This window comes from Oncorhynchus clarkii, chromosome 4 (genome assembly GCF_045791955.1).
Source record: "Oncorhynchus clarkii lewisi isolate Uvic-CL-2024 chromosome 4, UVic_Ocla_1.0, whole genome shotgun sequence".
Lineage (NCBI taxonomy): Eukaryota > Metazoa > Chordata > Actinopteri > Salmoniformes > Salmonidae > Oncorhynchus > Oncorhynchus clarkii.
The window spans coordinates 82,174,341-82,191,080 of NC_092150.1; the positions used below are offsets into that span (position 1 = coordinate 82,174,341).

At 43.9% G+C, this 16,740-nt stretch overlaps 1 protein-coding gene across 1 annotated transcript in view; it reads left to right on the forward strand.

Annotated features, from left to right (window-relative positions):
* The window catches only part of LOC139407365 (synaptotagmin-14-like), a 48,133-nt gene that overhangs the window by 29,814 nt on the left and 1,579 nt on the right, over positions 1–16,740 (forward strand). The window contains exons 4-9 of the mRNA XM_071151084.1: positions 2,431–2,577; positions 4,649–4,801; positions 4,949–5,202; positions 5,771–5,941; positions 6,739–7,005; positions 7,329–7,506. Coding sequence (XP_071007185.1) covers positions 2,431–2,577; positions 4,649–4,801; positions 4,949–5,202; positions 5,771–5,941; positions 6,739–7,005; positions 7,329–7,506 — 1,170 coding nt within the window. The remainder of the gene's footprint in view (positions 1–2,430; positions 2,578–4,648; positions 4,802–4,948; positions 5,203–5,770; positions 5,942–6,738; positions 7,006–7,328; positions 7,507–16,740) is intronic.

Here is a 16,740-nt window from a genome sequence, read left to right on the forward strand (position 1 = left end):
ATCCGGGTAGCCGGAAAGTAGAGCATTGCAGTAGTCTAACCTAGAAGTGACAAAAGCATGGATTAATTTTTCTGCATCATTTTTGGACAGAAAGTTTCTGATTTTTGCAATGTTACGTAGATGAAAAAAAATCCGTCCTTGAAATGGTCTTGATATGTTCTTCAAAAGAGAGATCAGGGTCCAGAGTAACGCCGAGGTCCTTCACAGTTTTATTTGAGACGACTGTACAACCATTAAGATTAATTGTCAGATTCAACAGAAGATCTCTTTGTTTCTTGGTACCTAGAACAAGCATCTCTGTTTTGTCCGAGTTTAAAAGTAGAAAGTTTGCAGCCATCCACTTCCTTATGTCTGAAACACATGCTTCTAGCAAGGGCAATTTTGGGGCTTCACCATGTTTCATTGAAATGTACAGCTGTGTGTCATCCGCATAGCAGTGAAAGTTAACATTATGTTTTCGAATAACATCCCCAAGAGGTAAAATATATAGTGAAAACAATAGTGGTCCTAAAACTTAACCTTGAGGAACACCGAAATTTACAGTTGATTTGTCAGAGGACAAACCATTCACAGAGACAAACTGATATCTTTCCGACAGATAAGATCTAAACCAGGCCAGAACTTGTCCGTGTAGACCAATTTGGGTTTCCAATATCTCCAAAAGAATGTGGTGATCGATGGTATCAAAAGCAGCACTAAGGTCTAGGAGCACGAGGACAGTAGCAGAGCCTCGGTCCGATGCCATTAAAATGTCATTTATACCACCTTCACAAGTGCCGTCTCAGTGCTATGATGGGATCTAAAACCAGACTGAAGCATTTCGTATACATTGTTTGTCTTCAGGAAGGCAGTGAGTTGCTGCGCAACTGCCTGTGCTGTAATGGTGAAGCTAACTGTACTGTACTGTAATGGTGAAGCTAACTGCACTGTACTGTACTGGTGAAGCTAACTGTACTGTACTGTAATGGTGAAGCTAAGTGTTCTGGTGAAGCTAACTGTACTGTAATGGTGAAGCTAACTCTACTGCAATGGTGAAGCTAACTGTACTGTACTGTAATGGTGAAGCTAACTGTACTGTACTGTAATGGTGAAGCTAACTGTACTGTAATGATGAAGCTAACTGTACTGTACTGTAATGGTGAAGCTAACTGTACTGGTGAAGCTAACTGTACTGTACTGTAATGGTGAAGCTAACTGCACTGTACTGGTGAAGCTAACTGTACTGTACTTTAATGATGAAGCTAAGTGTTATGGTGAAGCTAACTGTACTGTACTGTAATGGTGAAGCTAACTGTACTGGTGAAGCTAACTGTACTGTACTGTACTGGTGAAGCTAACAACTGTACTGGTGAAGCTAACTGTACTGTACTGTAATGGTGAAGCTAACTGTACTGGTGAAGCTAACTGTACTGTACTGGTGAAGCTAACAACTGTACTGGTGAAGCTAACTGTACTGTACTGTAATGGTGAAGCTAACTGTACTGTACTGGTGTACTATACTGGTGAAGTTATCATGTTTCTACTATACTATACTGGTGAAGTTATCATGTTTCTACTATACTATACTGGTGAAGTTATCATGTTTCTACTATACTATACACTATACTGGTGAAGTTATCATGTTACTACTGTACTATACTGGTGAAGTTATCATGTTTCTACTATACTATACACTATACTGGTGAAGTTATCATGTTACTACTGTACTATACTGGTGAAGTTATCATGTTTCTACTATACTATACTGGTGAAGTTATCATGTTTCTACTATACTATACTGGTAAAGTTATCATGTTTCTACTATACTATACACTATACTGGTGAAGTTATCATGTTACTACTGTACTATACTGGTGAAGTTATCATGTTTCTACTATACTATACACTATACTGGTGAAGTTATCATGTTACTACTGTACTATACTGGTGAAGTTAGCATGTTTCTACTATACTATACTGGTGAAGTTATCATGTTTCTACTATACTATACACTATACTGGTGAAGTTATCATGTTACTACTGTACTATACTGGTGAAGTTATCATGTTTCTACTATACTATACACTATACTGGTGAAGTTATCATGTTACTACTGTACTATACTGGTGAAGTTAGCATGTTTCTACTATACTATACAGGTGAAGTTATCATGTTTCTACTATACTATACTGGTGAAGTTATCATGTTACTACTGTACTATACTGGTGAAGTTATCATGTTTCTACTATACTATACACTATACTGGTGAAGTTATCATGTTACTACTGTACTATACTGGTGAAGTTAGCATGTTTCTACTATACTATACAGGTGAAGCCATCAGGTTTCTCTACTCAGCATACTCACACAGTCTCCTTCCCTGGTCTCTGTTTTTGTCTTCTTCTGTCTCTATATATGTCTGTATTTTATTCTCTCCTCTCCTGTCCTCAGTGTCTCCAGAGCTGCTAGGAGTCCTATCCTCCATTGCGGCCTTCGTGGCCGTGATGGCTCTATTTTTTCTTTACGTCAGCAACAAGCTGTCAGTGGAGAGTGCCAGCGAGCTGCCATGCCTCGACGACTATAGGCCCAACCAGCAAGGTAAACACATCAAGTGGTACAACACTCAAAGTCTGTAAGCAGTTTGTTTATTGTTCTATGGTCCTAGGCTAGTTTCCTGGACACAGATAAAGCCTAGTTCTGGAATGAAAAGCTAATTTATTGATTCAGGTTTAGGCTTAATGTGGGTTCTGGGGATTGTCCCAAAATAATACAAATAAATCCATATCTGATTGTCTGACAAACAACCACTGTTACGATACATGCTTGTGGATGAGAAGGTCATGCATAGACATTATCCACAAATTGTCCTCCTCATACATGTATAAAGTGTAAGTCATGGATTTCAGACAGTAATACCTGGCCCACACACTCTAATGAACTAAATGTCCCAGCCAGAGCCTGTGATGAGATGATAAGATAATCTAGAACCCACCAGACAGTGTGGAGAAGGACAGCCACCACAGCCATCAGCAAGTCCACCCAACATGGCATTCTTCAAGAGCTTTGGGCAGAACCTACCATCTGTAAACATCTCCTCCATCTTGGATTCAGTCAGCAGCAGAGTGGACGACCTAGCCAGTGCTGTCAGTGATGCCACCTACAGCGTCAGTGACCAGCTGACCGAGCTCAGCGACCAGGTCATCAAGAAGGTGCAGACGGAGGAGGAGGAGTCTGCAGAAGCGACAGAGGGGGCCCAGGACAGCAAGGAAGGAAAGGCCCAGGAAGGGATAGCAGACTCATTCAGGAGCAAAATCAAGAGGCAGGCTTCTGAGGCCTGCTCAAGCTTGGCAGACTACAGCTCCAACCTCAGCCAATCCAATGACTCGAAGAATAACCAATCGAGTGACGTGACAGCAGAGGACTATGTTCCAGCCCAATTGGAATGGGTGTGGAAAGATGGAGGCTGGCGAGTGGTAAAACCAGGGGAGAGTTCTGCAGAGGACAAGGAAAAGGAGGAGAAAAGGAAGGAGGAGGAAAAGACGAAGAAAGAGGAGAAGGAGAAGAGAAAGGCAGAGAAAGACAAGAAGAAGGAGGAGAGGCTGAAACAGGAGGAAGAGAAGAAAAATAGCCATCAAGAGACCATTGAGGAAGAGCCTGAAGATAAAGAAACCAGCTCATTGCCGAAAGAGTCCCACACTGCTAGTCAGAACAAAGAGGGCCAGAAAGAGGACAAATCCAATGGGGTCCACCAGAGTGACGACCATAGTGATCCACCACAATCTCTTTGCCCTGAGGAAGAGTCGAGAGCATCCCAAAAGAAAAACAAAGGGAAAGCTGAAGAGGAGGAAGGGAATGAGATGAGTCCCGAGGGAGATGGAGAGACTGAACCTGCTATGTCTCCCGCTTCTGAGAAAAATAAGAAAAAGAGTGACAAGAAGAAAGAGAAAGTGAAAGGGAAGAAAGAGAGCAAGAAGACGAATAAAGAGGATAAAGGTGAGAGGGTGTGCTGCTTCCTACCTGCTCTCTTCTACCACATTCCCCCTCTTCTTCACCTCTACTCTTCATGGCTGTGGCCTGTGACCTGTGACCTAACTGTTACTCAGTGTTTAGGGTTCTAAACAAATTAAGTTTTTAACAGTCATGGGATGGATCAAAATACATCTGTCTGTGGCTGTCATGTTCACGTGTTTTAGTTCTCACGGTTTTACCTATTTCTCTCAATGATTGTTGTAGATGTGGCATCATGGATACAGGGAGAGAGTTTACCAGTTAGAAATATGATCATTCTCTTCTATGATGTTCGGCTAAGATCAACTGTAGTGTACGATTTTATCAGTTTTATATCTAATACGTCCTCTATCTGGAGACCATTAAATAGATAGAACAGGGAGATGGAATAGGGGCTTGAAAAGTTAAAAACACATCCTCTATGATCAGGGCCAATATCCACATAGCATCTCAGAATAGCAGTTCTGGTCTATGATCCACACCTTGTCCATATAATCTGATTCATTATGAAATCAAAGGCCAAACTGATCCTAGATCAGCACTCCTGCTCTTGTGAATACTGGCTCTGAGAGTGGAGTTGTGTCTTATGCTGGGCTGATTGTGATGAAGTACTACGATCTTGTGTGTGTGTGTGTGTGTGTATCGGTTTGCACCTATCCAGAGCAGAGCTGCCCAGAGCGTGGCTCTGAGGAGGACAGTGAAGAGGACAGACCAGGGGGACACTCTGAACCCTCAGCCCAGCACAGAGCCTCAGTCTGGGACAACCGACACAAACACACCAGCGACCACAGCAGTGAGGCCTCCGCCGGACAAGGTGAGAAACTCACAGAAGTGACAACTTACATAGAAAGACACACACACACAGTCACACGCATGCTATGTCTGATTGGCAGAACACACATACATCTTTGAAACATTTCCCAAGAGACCTATCAAACATATCCATAACTGTCTTACACAGCCAACAGCATCCAGCGGATGAGACGAGGCTCTCCCCTCAACGAGCTCCAGCCACCCCCGTATCAGGACGAGAATAGTCCGGTCCGGGTGTCTCGCTCGCGTTCTGGGGCGGGGGGTCTGGGGGAGTCGTCCCCAGACGTTAATGGTACACAGCGCTCCAGTGAGGCCAGCGTTGACCCGGACACTGAGAGTTACCTCAACAAGGGCTATGATGAGGATGTACCTAGTGACAGCACTGCCGTCCTGGGACCAGAGGTGAGCTAGGACATAGATGCTCGTATGCCAGATGGGGAACTGTTAGCATGTCCCATAGGGAAATGTGTCACGCTAGCCGGACACGCTCAGTTGCATACCGGATATCTAGCAAATGCAACCAACATAAGACTATTGGCTAGTACTAGTACTCATCAGTCTCTTACCCCTCACTCACCCAGTGTCATGTCCTGCTTCATGACCCCCCCCCCCCTCACTGTGTGATGTCACAGATGAAGACTGACTGACAGATTCATTCAAATCCATCTTACCATCCTTTCTTTCTTTCTCTCTCTCTCTCTGTCTCTCTCTCTATCTCTCTCTCTCTCTCTCTCTGTCTCTCTCTCTGTCTCTCTCTGTCTCTGTCTCTTTTACCCCCTCTCCCCCACAGGATGGTTCACCCTCCCGTCTCCCCTTCACCCAGTGTTGTGTCCTGCTCTAAGGGCCTATATCTAACCTCACTCTGTGATGTCACAGATGAGGACTGAATCCAACAGATTCATGAATTTCAATGCATCTTTTCCTCCCCTCTATCGTCTTCCTCTCTTTCTCTTTATTTCACCCCCCCAAGGATGGTTCAACCTCCCATCTTCACGTAGGCTATGAGCCCGAGCCGCTGGCCAAGTATGGCACGCTGGACGTGGCCTTCGAGTATGACTCGGGTGAGCAACGCCTTGCCGTCACTGTCACCGCAGCAACCGACATCCCCGCACTCAAACAGACAGGGAACATTGCGTGGCAGGTGGGGGATAAACAAACTAACACTTTACCGTTGTACTTGTCTGTCTTGCACTCACCCTTAAATGTATTTCCTTACTAGCACTGAATTTGTGCAGATAGTGGTTATTTTGAAGAACGGTTTGACTTGCAGTGATTATTTCATGTGGTAGTACCTACCTTAGTACCTACCTTGTTGTACTGAGTCACCCTGGATAAGAGCTTCAGCTTCAGTTAAAATGATTTTGAAATTATACAAAAAAGAGGCATAATATATTATAACCCTTATTATAATACATTATGAAGGCTCATTCATGCATATAGCAAGTTCGAAAGCATTATAACTATAATAAAAAATACTACATGCCATTTAGCAGACACTCTTATCCATATCGACTTAAACTCATGCGTGCATTTCATATGGGTGGCCCCAGCGGGAATCAAACCAACGATGCTGAAGTTGCCAGTGCTATGATCTACCGACTGAGCCACAGGATCGCAAAAGTACAGGAACTTTCAATAAATTCCCTGGTTTCTCGAAATCCCAGTTGGAGGATTCCTGGAATCAGCAGGAAATCAGCAGGGAATCAGCAGAGAATCAGCAGGGAATCAGCAGGAAATCAGCAGAGAATCAACAGGGAATCTGCAGGGAATAAGCAGGGAATCTGCAGGGAATCTGCAGGGATTAAGCAGTGAATCCGGAATCCTCCAACCAAGATTCTGGAAAACCAGGGAATTTATTGAACGTTCCTGGAATTTTGCAACCCCACACAGGATACATGTATGTTTTAAGTAAAATGTTATCTGCAAATATAAATGTAGGTGCACCTGGTGCTGCTGCCCACTAAGAAGCAACGGGCCAAGACGGGGGTGCAGAGGGGGCCGTGTCCCATGTTCACAGAGACCTTCCGCTTCACCCGGGTGGAGCAGGGGGCGCTGGCGGACCACGCCGTCAGGTTCCGTCTCTACAGCGTTAGGAGGATGAAGAAGGAGAAGGTGCTGGGAGAGAAGGTGTTCTACTTGACCAAACTCAACCTGCAGGGCAAGATGGCGCTGCCCGTTACACTGGAGCCTGGCACAGCACTAACGGTGAGCGGCTGGGGAGATAGGGCTGGGGGTTGGAGAGGGGCGTGTGTGTGTGTGGGAGGAGTCTGTTTGTGCAATTTCTCGCCATAGAAGTCTGATTTGTATGATATGAACGAAGATAAATGACCAGTGGAAGCTATCGTTTAAAATGCATGCACTATAATGGTACAGTATCTCGTAGACTGACCCTTAGGCAAAGCATAGTCTCAAACAATCCAAGCCATCCAGTTGCATTGTACTGATTCCCACCAAGGCCACTCTCATACCAAGGCCTCTATGTAGCTCTGTATGTGGTGTTAGCTGTCCTCTCCTGTCTCCCTATACAGGGCTGTGGATCGTTGGTGAGTGTGTCTCGCAGCGTGGCAGCTTTGTCCTACCGCTCTACATGGGACTCCACACCAGAGATCCTGCTGGGCCTCATCTATAACTCCACCACTGGCAGGCTCTCTGCAGAGGTCATCCAGGGCAGACAGTTCAACAACACAGCCTCAGACAAACCTCCCAGTGAGTGGACATCACATATGGATGACATCACATATGGATGACATCACATATGGATGACATCACATATGGATGGGCTCTCTTCTGTTGTATCTTTAATAATGGTATGTAGAAGTACTAGGGTAGCTATAGTAGTAGGGTAGCTATAGTATCAGGGTAGCTACAGTAGTAGGGTAGCTATAGTATCAGGGTAGCTATAGTAGTAGGGTAGCTATAGTATCAGGGTAGCTATAGTAGTAAGGTAGCTATAGTAGTAGGGTAGCTATAGTATCAGGGTAGCTATAGTAGTAGGGTAGCTATAGTAGTAGGGTAGCTACAGTAGTAGAGTAGCTATAGTATCAGGGTAGCTATAGTAGTAGGGTAGCTATAGTACTATAGTATCAGGGTAGCTATAGTAGTAGGGTAGCTATAGTATCAGGGTAGCTATAGTAGTAGGGTAGCTATAGTAGTAGGGTAGGTACAGTAATAGGGTAGCTATACTAGTAGGGTAGCTATAGTACTAGGGTAGCTATACTAGTAGGGTAGCTATAGTAGTAGGGTAGGTACAGTAATAGGGTAGCTATACTAGTAGGATATCTATAGTAGTAGGGTGGCTATACTAGTAGGGTAGCTACAGTGCTAGGGTAGCTATACTAGTAGGGTAGCTGTAGTATCAGGGCAGATATAGTAGTAGGATAACAATAGTAGCAGGGTAGCTATAGCAGCAGGGTAGCTATAATACCAGGTTAGCTATACTAGTAGGGTAGCTATAGTACCAGGTTAGCTATACTAGTAGGGTGGCTACAGTACTAGGGTAGCTATAGTAGTAGGGTAGCTATAGTAGTAGGGTAGCTATAGTACCAGGTTAGCTATACTAGTAGGGTAGCTATAGTAATAGGGTAGCTATACTAGTAGGATATCTATAGTAGTAGGGTGGCTATACTAGTATGGTAGCCATAGCAGCAGGGTAGCTATAGTATCAGGGTAGCTATAGTAGTAGGGTAGCTATAGCAGCAGGGTAGCTATAGTATCAGGGTAGCTATAGTAGTAGGGTAGCTATAGTATCAGGGTAGCTATAGTAGTAGGGTAGCTATAGTATCAGGGTAGCTATAGTAGTAGGGTAGCTACAGTAGTAGGGTAGCTATAGTATCAGGGTAGCTATAGTAGTAGGGTAGCTATAGTATCAGGGTAGCTATAGATGCAGGGTAGCTATAGGATCAGGGTAGCTATAGTAATAGGGTAGCTATAGTAGCAGGGTAGCTATAGTATCAGGGTAGCTATAGTAATAGGGTAGCTATAGTAGCAGGGTAGCTATAGTGGCAGGGTAGCTATAGTAATAGGGTAGCTATAGTAGCAGGGTAGCTGTAGTATCAGGGCAGATATAGTAGTAGGATAACAATAGTAGCAGGGTAGCTATAGCAGCAGGGTAAATATAGTACCAGGTTAGCTATACTAGTAGGGTAGCTACAGTGCTAGGGTAGCTATACTAGTAGGGTAGCTGTAGTATCAGGGCAGATATAGTAGTAGGATAACAATATTAGCAGGGTAGCTATAGCAGCAGGGTAAATATAGTACCAGGTTAGCTATACTAGTAGGGTAGCTATAGTAGTAGAGTAGCTACAGTACTAGGGTAGCTATAGTACCAGGTTAGCTATACTAGTAGGGTAGCTATAGTAGTAGAGTAGCTACAGTACTAGGGTAGCTATACTAGTAGGGTACCTATAGTAGTAGAGTAGCTATAGTACCAGGGTAGCTATACTAGTAGGGTAGCTATAGTAGTAGAGTAGCTACAGTACTAGAGTAGCTACAGTACTAGGGTAGCTATACTAGTAGGGTGGCTACAGTACTAGGGTAGCTACAGTAGTAGGGTAGCTATACTAGTAGGGTAGCTACAGTACTAGGGTAGCTATAGTACTAGGGTAGCTACAGTAGTAGGGTAGCTATAGTACTAGGGTAGCTACAGTAGTAAGGGTAGCTATAGTAGTAGGGTAGCTATAGTGCTAGGATAGCTATAATAGTAGGGTAGCTATAGTACTAGGGTAGCTATACTAGTAGGGTAGCTATAGTAGTAGGGTAGGTACAGTAATAGGGTAGCTATACTAGTAGGGTAGCTATAGTACTAGGGTAGCTATACTAGTAGGGTAGCTATACTAGTAGGATATATATAGTAGTAGGGTAACTACAGTAGTAGGGTAGCTATAGTAGTATGTTAGCTACAGTAGTAGGGTAGGTATACTAGTAGGCTAGCTATACTAGTAGGGTAGGTATACTAGTAGGCTAGCTATACTAGTAGGGTAGCTATAGTAGTAGGGTAGCTACAGTAGTAGGGTAGCTATACTAGTAGGGTAGCTATAGTACCAGGGTAGCTACAGTAGTAGGGTAGCTACACTAGTAGGGTAGCTACAGTACTAGGGTAGCTATAGTACTAGGGTAGCTACAGTAGTAGGGTAGCTATAGTACTAGGGTAGCTACAGTAGTAAGGGTAGCTATAGTAGTAGGGTAGCTATAGTGCTAGGATAGCTATAATAGTAGGGTAGCTATAGTACTAGGGTAGCTATACTAGTAGGGTAGCTATAGTAGTAGGGTAGGTACAGTAATAGGGTAGCTATACTAGTAGGGTAGCTATAGTACTAGGGTAGCTATACTAGTAGGGTAGCTATAGTAGTAGGGTAGGTACAGTAATAGGGTAGCTATACTAGTAGGATATCTATAGTAGTAGGGTGGCTATACTAGTAGGGTAGCTACAGTGCTAGGGTAGCTATACTAGTAGGGTAGCTGTAGTATCAGGGCAGATATAGTAGTAGGATAACAATAGTAGCAGGGTAGCTATAGCAGCAGGGTAGCTATAATACCAGGTTAGCTATACTAGTAGGGTAGCTATAGTACCAGGTTAGCTATACTAGTAGGGTGGCTACAGTACTAGGGTAGCTATAGTAGTAGGGTAGCTATAGTAGTAGGGTAGCTATAGTACCAGGTTAGCTATACTAGTAGGGTAGCTATAGTAATAGGGTAGCTATACTAGTAGGATATCTATAGTAGTAGGGTGGCTATACTAGTATGGTAGCCATAGCAGCAGGGTAGCTATAGTATCAGGGTAGCTATAGTAGTAGGGTAGCTATAGCAGCAGGGTAGCTATAGTATCAGGGTAGCCATAGCAGCAGGGTAGCTATAGTATCAGGGTAGCCATAGCAGCAGGGTAGCTATAGTATCAGGGTATCTATAGCAGCAGGGTAGCTATAGTATCAGGGTAGCCATAGCAGCAGGGTAGCTATAGTATCAGGGTAGCTATAGTATCAGGGTAGCTATAGGGTAGCTATAGCAGCAGGGTAGCTATAGTATCAGGGTAGCTATAGTAGTAGGGTAGCTATAGTAGTGGGGTAGCTATAGTAGTAGGGTAGCTATAGTAGTAGGGTAGCTATAGTATCAGAGTAGCTATAGCAGCAGGGTAGCTATAGCAGCAGGGTAGCTATAGTAGTAGGGTAGCTATAGCATCAGGGTAGCTATAGCATCAGGGTAGCTATAGTAGCAGGGTAGCTTTAGTAGTAGGGTAGCCATAGCAGCAGGGTAGCTATAGTATCAGGGTAGCTATAGTATCAGGGTAGCTATAGGGTAGCTATAGCAGCAGGGTAGCTATAGTATCAGGGTAGCTATAGTAGTAGGGTAGCTATAGTAGTAGGGTAGCTATAGTAGTAGGGTAGCTATAGTAGTAGGGTAGCTATAGCATCAGGGTAGCTATAGTATCAGGGTAGCTATAGTAGCAGGGTATCTATAGTAATAGGGAAGCTATAGTAGTAGGGTAGCTATAGTAGTAGGGTAGCCATAGCAGCAGGGTAGCCATAGCAGCAGGGTAGATATAGCAGCAGGGTAGCTATAGCAGCAGGGTAGCTATAGCAGCAGGGTAGCTATAGTATCAGGGTAGCTATAGTGTCAGGATAGCCATAGCAGCAGGGTAGCTATAGTATCAGGGTAGATATAGGGTAGCTATAGCAGCAGGGTAGCTATAGTATCAGGGTAGCTATAGTAGTAGGGTAGCTATAGTATCAGGGTAGCTATAGATGCAGGGTAGCTATAGGATCAGGGTAGCTATAGTAATAGGGTAGCTATAGTAGCAGGGTAGCTATAGTATCAGGGTAGCTATAGTAATAGGGTAGCTATAGTAGCAGGGTAGCTATAGTAGCAGGGTAGCTATAGTAATAGGGTAGCTATAGTAGCAGGGTAGCTGTAGTATCAGGGCAGATATAGTAGTAGGATAACAATAGTAGCAGGGTAGCTATAGCAGCAGGGTAAATATAGTACCAGGTTAGCTATACTAGTAGGGCAGCTACAGTGCTAGGGTAGCTATACTAGTAGGGTAGCTGTAGTATCAGGGCAGATATAGTAGTAGGATAACAATAGTAGCAGGGTAGCTATAGCAGCAGGGTAAATATAGTACCAGGTTAGCTATACTAGTAGGGTAGCTATAGTAGTAGAGTAGCTACAGTACTAGGGTAGCTATAGTACCAGGTTAGCTATACTAGTAGGGTAGCTATAGTAGTAGAGTAGCTACAGTACTAGGGTAGCTATACTAGTAGGGTACCTATAGTAGTAGAGTAGCTATAGTACCAGGGTAGCTATACTAGTAGGTTAGCTATAGTAGTAGAGTAGCTACAGTACTAGGGTAGCTATACTAGTAGGGTGGCTACAGTACTAGGGTAGCTACAGTAGTAGGGTAGCTATACTAGTAGGGTAGCTACAGTACTAGGGTAGCTATAGTACTAGGGTAGCTACAGTAGTAGGGTAGCTATAGTACTAGGGTAGCTACAGTAGTAAGGGTAGCTATAGTAGTAGGGTAGCTATAGTGCTAGGATAGCTATAATAGTAGGGTAGCTATAGTACTAGGGTAGCTATACTAGTAGGGTAGCTATAGTAGTAGGGTAGGTACAGTAATAGGGTAGCTATACTAGTAGGGTAGCTATAGTACTAGGGTAGCTATACTAGTAGGGTAGCTATACTAGTAGGATATATATAGTAGTAGGGTGGCTATACTAGTAGGGTAACTACAGTAGTAGGGTAGCTATAGTAGTATGTTAGCTACAGTAGTAGGGTAGGTATACTAGTAGGCTAGCTATACTAGTAGGGTAGGTATACTAGTAGGCTAGCTATACTAGTAGGGTAGCTATAGTAGTAGGGTAGCTACAGTAGTAGGGTAGCTATACTAGTAGGGTAGCTATAGTACCAGGGTAGCTACAGTAGTAGGGTAGCTATAGTACTAGGGTAGCTACAGTAGTAGGGTAGCTACACTAGTAGGGTAGCTACAGTACTAGGGTAGCTATAGTACTAGGGTAGCTACAGTAGTAGGGTAGCTATAGTACTAGGGTAACTACAGTAGTAAGGGTAGCTATAGTAGTAGGGTAGCTATAGTGCTAGGATAGCTATAATAGTAGGGTAGCTATAGTACTAGGGTAGCTATACTAGTAGGGTAGCTATAGTAGTAGGGTAGGTACAGTAATAGGGTAGCTATACTAGTAGGGTAGCTATAGTACTAGGGTAGCTATACTAGTAGGGTAGCTATAGTAGTAGGGTAGGTACAGTAATAGGGTAGCTATACTAGTAGGATATCTATAGTAGTAGGGTGGCTATACTAGTAGGGTAGCTACAGTGCTAGTACTGTAGTATCAGGGCAGATATAGTAGTAGGATAACAATAGTAGCAGGGTAGCTATAGCAGCAGGGTAGCTATAATACCAGGTTAGCTATACTAGTAGGGTAGCTATAGTACCAGGTTAGCTATACTAGTAGGGTGGCTACAGTACTAGGGTAGCTATAGTAGTAGGGTAGCTATAGTAGTAGGGTAGCTATAGTACCAGGTTAGCTATACTAGTAGGGTAGCTATAGTAATAGGGTAGCTATACTAGTAGGATATCTATAGTAGTAGGGTGGCTATACTAGTATGGTAGCTATAGTACTAGGGTAGCTATACTAGTAGGTTAGCTATACCAGTAGGGTAGCTATAGTACTAGGGTAGCTACAGTAGTAGGGTAGCTACAGTACTAGGGTAGCTATACCAGTAGGGTAGCTATAGTAGTAGGGTAGGTACAGTAATAGGGTAGCTATACTAGTAGGATATCTATAGTAGTAGGGTGGCTATACTAGTATGGTAGCTACAGTACTAGGGTAGCTATACTAGCAGGGTAGCTGTAGTAGTAGTGTAGCCATAGCAGCAGGGTAGCTATAGTATCAGGGTAGCTATAGTAGTAGGGTAGCTATAGTACTAGGGTAGCTATAGTACTAGGGTAGCTATAGTACTAGGGTAGCTACAGTACTAGGGTAGCTATACCAGTAGGGTAGCTATAGTAGTAGGGTAGGTACAGTAATAGGGTAGCTATACTAGTAGGATATCTATAGTAGTAGGGTGGCTATACTAGTATGGTAGCTACAGTACTAGGGTAGCTATACTAGCAGGGTAGCTGTAGTAGTAGTGTAGCCATAGCAGCAGGGTAGCTATAGTATCAGGGTAGCTATAGTAGTAGGGTAGCTATAGCAGCAGGGTAGCTGTAGTATCAGGGTAGCCATAGCAGCAGGGTAGCTATAATATCACGGTATCTATAGCAGCAGGGTAAATATAGTACCAGGTTAGCTATACTAGTAGGGTAGCTATAGTAGTAGAGTAGCTACAGTACTAGGGTAGCTATAGTACCAGGTTAGCTATACTAGTAGGGTAGCTATAGTAGTAGAGTAGCTACAGTACTAGGGTAGCTATACTAGTAGGGTACCTATAGTAGTAGAGTAGCTATAGTACCAGGGTAGCTATAGGGTAGCTATAGCAGCAGGGTAGCTATAGTAGTAGGGTAGCTATAGTATCAGGGTAGCTATAGTAGTAGGGTAGCTATAGTATCAGGGTAGCTATAGTAGTAGGGTAGCTACAGTAGTAGGGTAGCTATAGTAGTAGGGTAGCTATAGTAGTAGGGTAGCTATAGTATCAGGGTAGCTATAGTAGTAGGGTAGCTATAGTAGCAGGGTAGCTATAGTAGTAGGGTAGCTACAGTAGTAGGGTAGCTATAGTATCAGGGTAGCTATAGTAGTAGGGTAGCTATAGTATCAGGGTAGCTATAGTATCAGGGTAGCCATAGCAGCAGGGTAGCTATAGTATCAGGGTAGCTATAGTATCAGGGTAGCTATAGGGTAGCTATAGCAGCAGGGTAGCTATAGTATCAGGGTAGCTATAGTAGTAGGGTAGCTATAGTAGTAGGGTAGCTATAGTAGTAGGGTAGCTATAGTATCAGAGTAGCTATAGCAGCAGGGTAGCTATAGCAGCAGGGTAGCTATAGTAGTAGGGTAGCTATAGCATCAGGGTAGCTATAGTATCAGGGTAGCTATAGTAGCAGGGTAGCTATAGTAGTAGGGTAGCCATAGCAGCAGGGTAGCTATAGTATCAGGGTAGCTATAGCAGCAGGGTAGCTATAGTATCAGGGTAGCTATAGTAGTAGGGTAGCTATAGTAGTAGGGTAGCTATAGTAGTAGGGTAGCTATAGTAGTAGGGTAGCTATAGTAGTAGGGTAGCTATAGTATCAGAGTAGCTATAGCAGCAGGGTAGCTATAGCAGCAGGGTAGCTATAGTAGTAGGGTAGCTATAGCATCAGGGTAGCTATAGTATCAGGGTAGCTATAGTAGCAGGGTAGCTATAGTAGTAGGGAAGCTATAGTAGTAGGGTAGCTATAGTAGTAGGGTAGCCATAGCAGCAGGGTAGCCATAGCAGCAGGGTAGATATAGCAGCAGGGTAGCTATAGCAGCAGGGTAGCTATAGCAGCAGGGTAGCTATAGTATCAGGGTAGCTATAGTATCAGGGTAGCCATAGTAGTAGGGTAGCTGTAGTATCAGGGTAGCTATAGTATCAGGGTAGCCATAGCAGCAGGGTAGCTATAGTATCAGGGTAGCTATAGTATCAGGGTAGCTATAGGGTAGCTATAGCAGCAGGGTAGCTATAGTATCAGGGTAGCTATAGTAGTAGGGTAGCTATAGTAGTAGGGTAGCTATAGTAGTAGGGTAGCTATAGTAGTAGGGTAGCTATAGTATCAGAGTAGCTATAGCAGCAGGGTAGCTATAGTAGCAGGGTAGCTATAGTAGTAGGGTAGCCATAGCAGCAGGGTAGCTATAGCAGCAGGGTAGCTATAGTAGTAGGGTAGCTATAGCATCAGGGTAGCTATAGTATCAGGGTAGCTATAGTAGCAGGGTAGCTATAGTAGTAGGGAAGCTATAGTAGTAGGGTAGCTATAGTAGTAGGGTAGCCATAGCAGCAGGGTAGCCATAGCAGCAGGGTAGATATAGCAGCAGGGTAGCTATAGCAGCAGGGTAGCTATAGCAGCAGGGTAGCTATAGCAGCAGGGTAGCTATAGTATCAGGGTAGCTATAGTAGTAGGGTAGCTATAGTATCAGGGTAGCTATAGTATCAGGGTAGCCATAGCAGCAGGGTAGCTATAGTATCAGGGTAGATATAGTATCAGGGTAGCTATAGGGTAGCTATAGCAGCAGGGTAGCTATAGTATCAGGGTAGCTATAGTAGTAGGGTAGCTATAGTAGTAGGGTAGCTATAGTAGTAGGGTAGCTATAGTAGTAGGGTAGCTATAGTATCAGAGTAGCTATAGCAGCAGGGTAGCTATAGTAGCAGGGTAGCTATAGTAGTAGGGTAGCCATAGCAGCAGGGTAGCTATAGTATCAGGGTAGCTATAGTATCAGGGTAGCTATAGGGTAGCTATAGCAGCAGGGTAGCTATAGTATCAGGGTAGCTATAGTAGTAGGGTAGCTATAGTAGTAGGGTAGCTATAGTAGTAGGGTAGCTATAGTAGTAGGGTAGCTATAGTATCAGAGTAGCTATAGCAGCAGGGTAGCTATAGCAGCAGGGTAGCTATAGTAGTAGGGTAGCTATAGCATCAGGGTAGCTATAGTAGCAGGGTAGCTATAGTAGTAGGGAAGCTATAGTAGTAGGGTAGCTATAGTAGTAGGGTAGCCATAGCAGCAGGGTAGCCATAGCAGCAGGGTAGATATAGCAGCAGGGTAGCTATAGCAGCAGGGTAGCTATAGCAGCAGGGTAGCTATCGTATCAGGGTAGCTATAGTATCAGGGTAGCCATAGCAGCAGGGTAGCTATAGTATCAGGGTAGCTATAGGGTAGCTATAGCAGCAGGGTAGCTATAGTATCAGGGTAGCTATAGTAGTAGGGTAGCTATAGTTGTAGGGTAGCTATAGTAGTAGGGTAGCTATAGTATCAGAGTAGCTATAGCAGC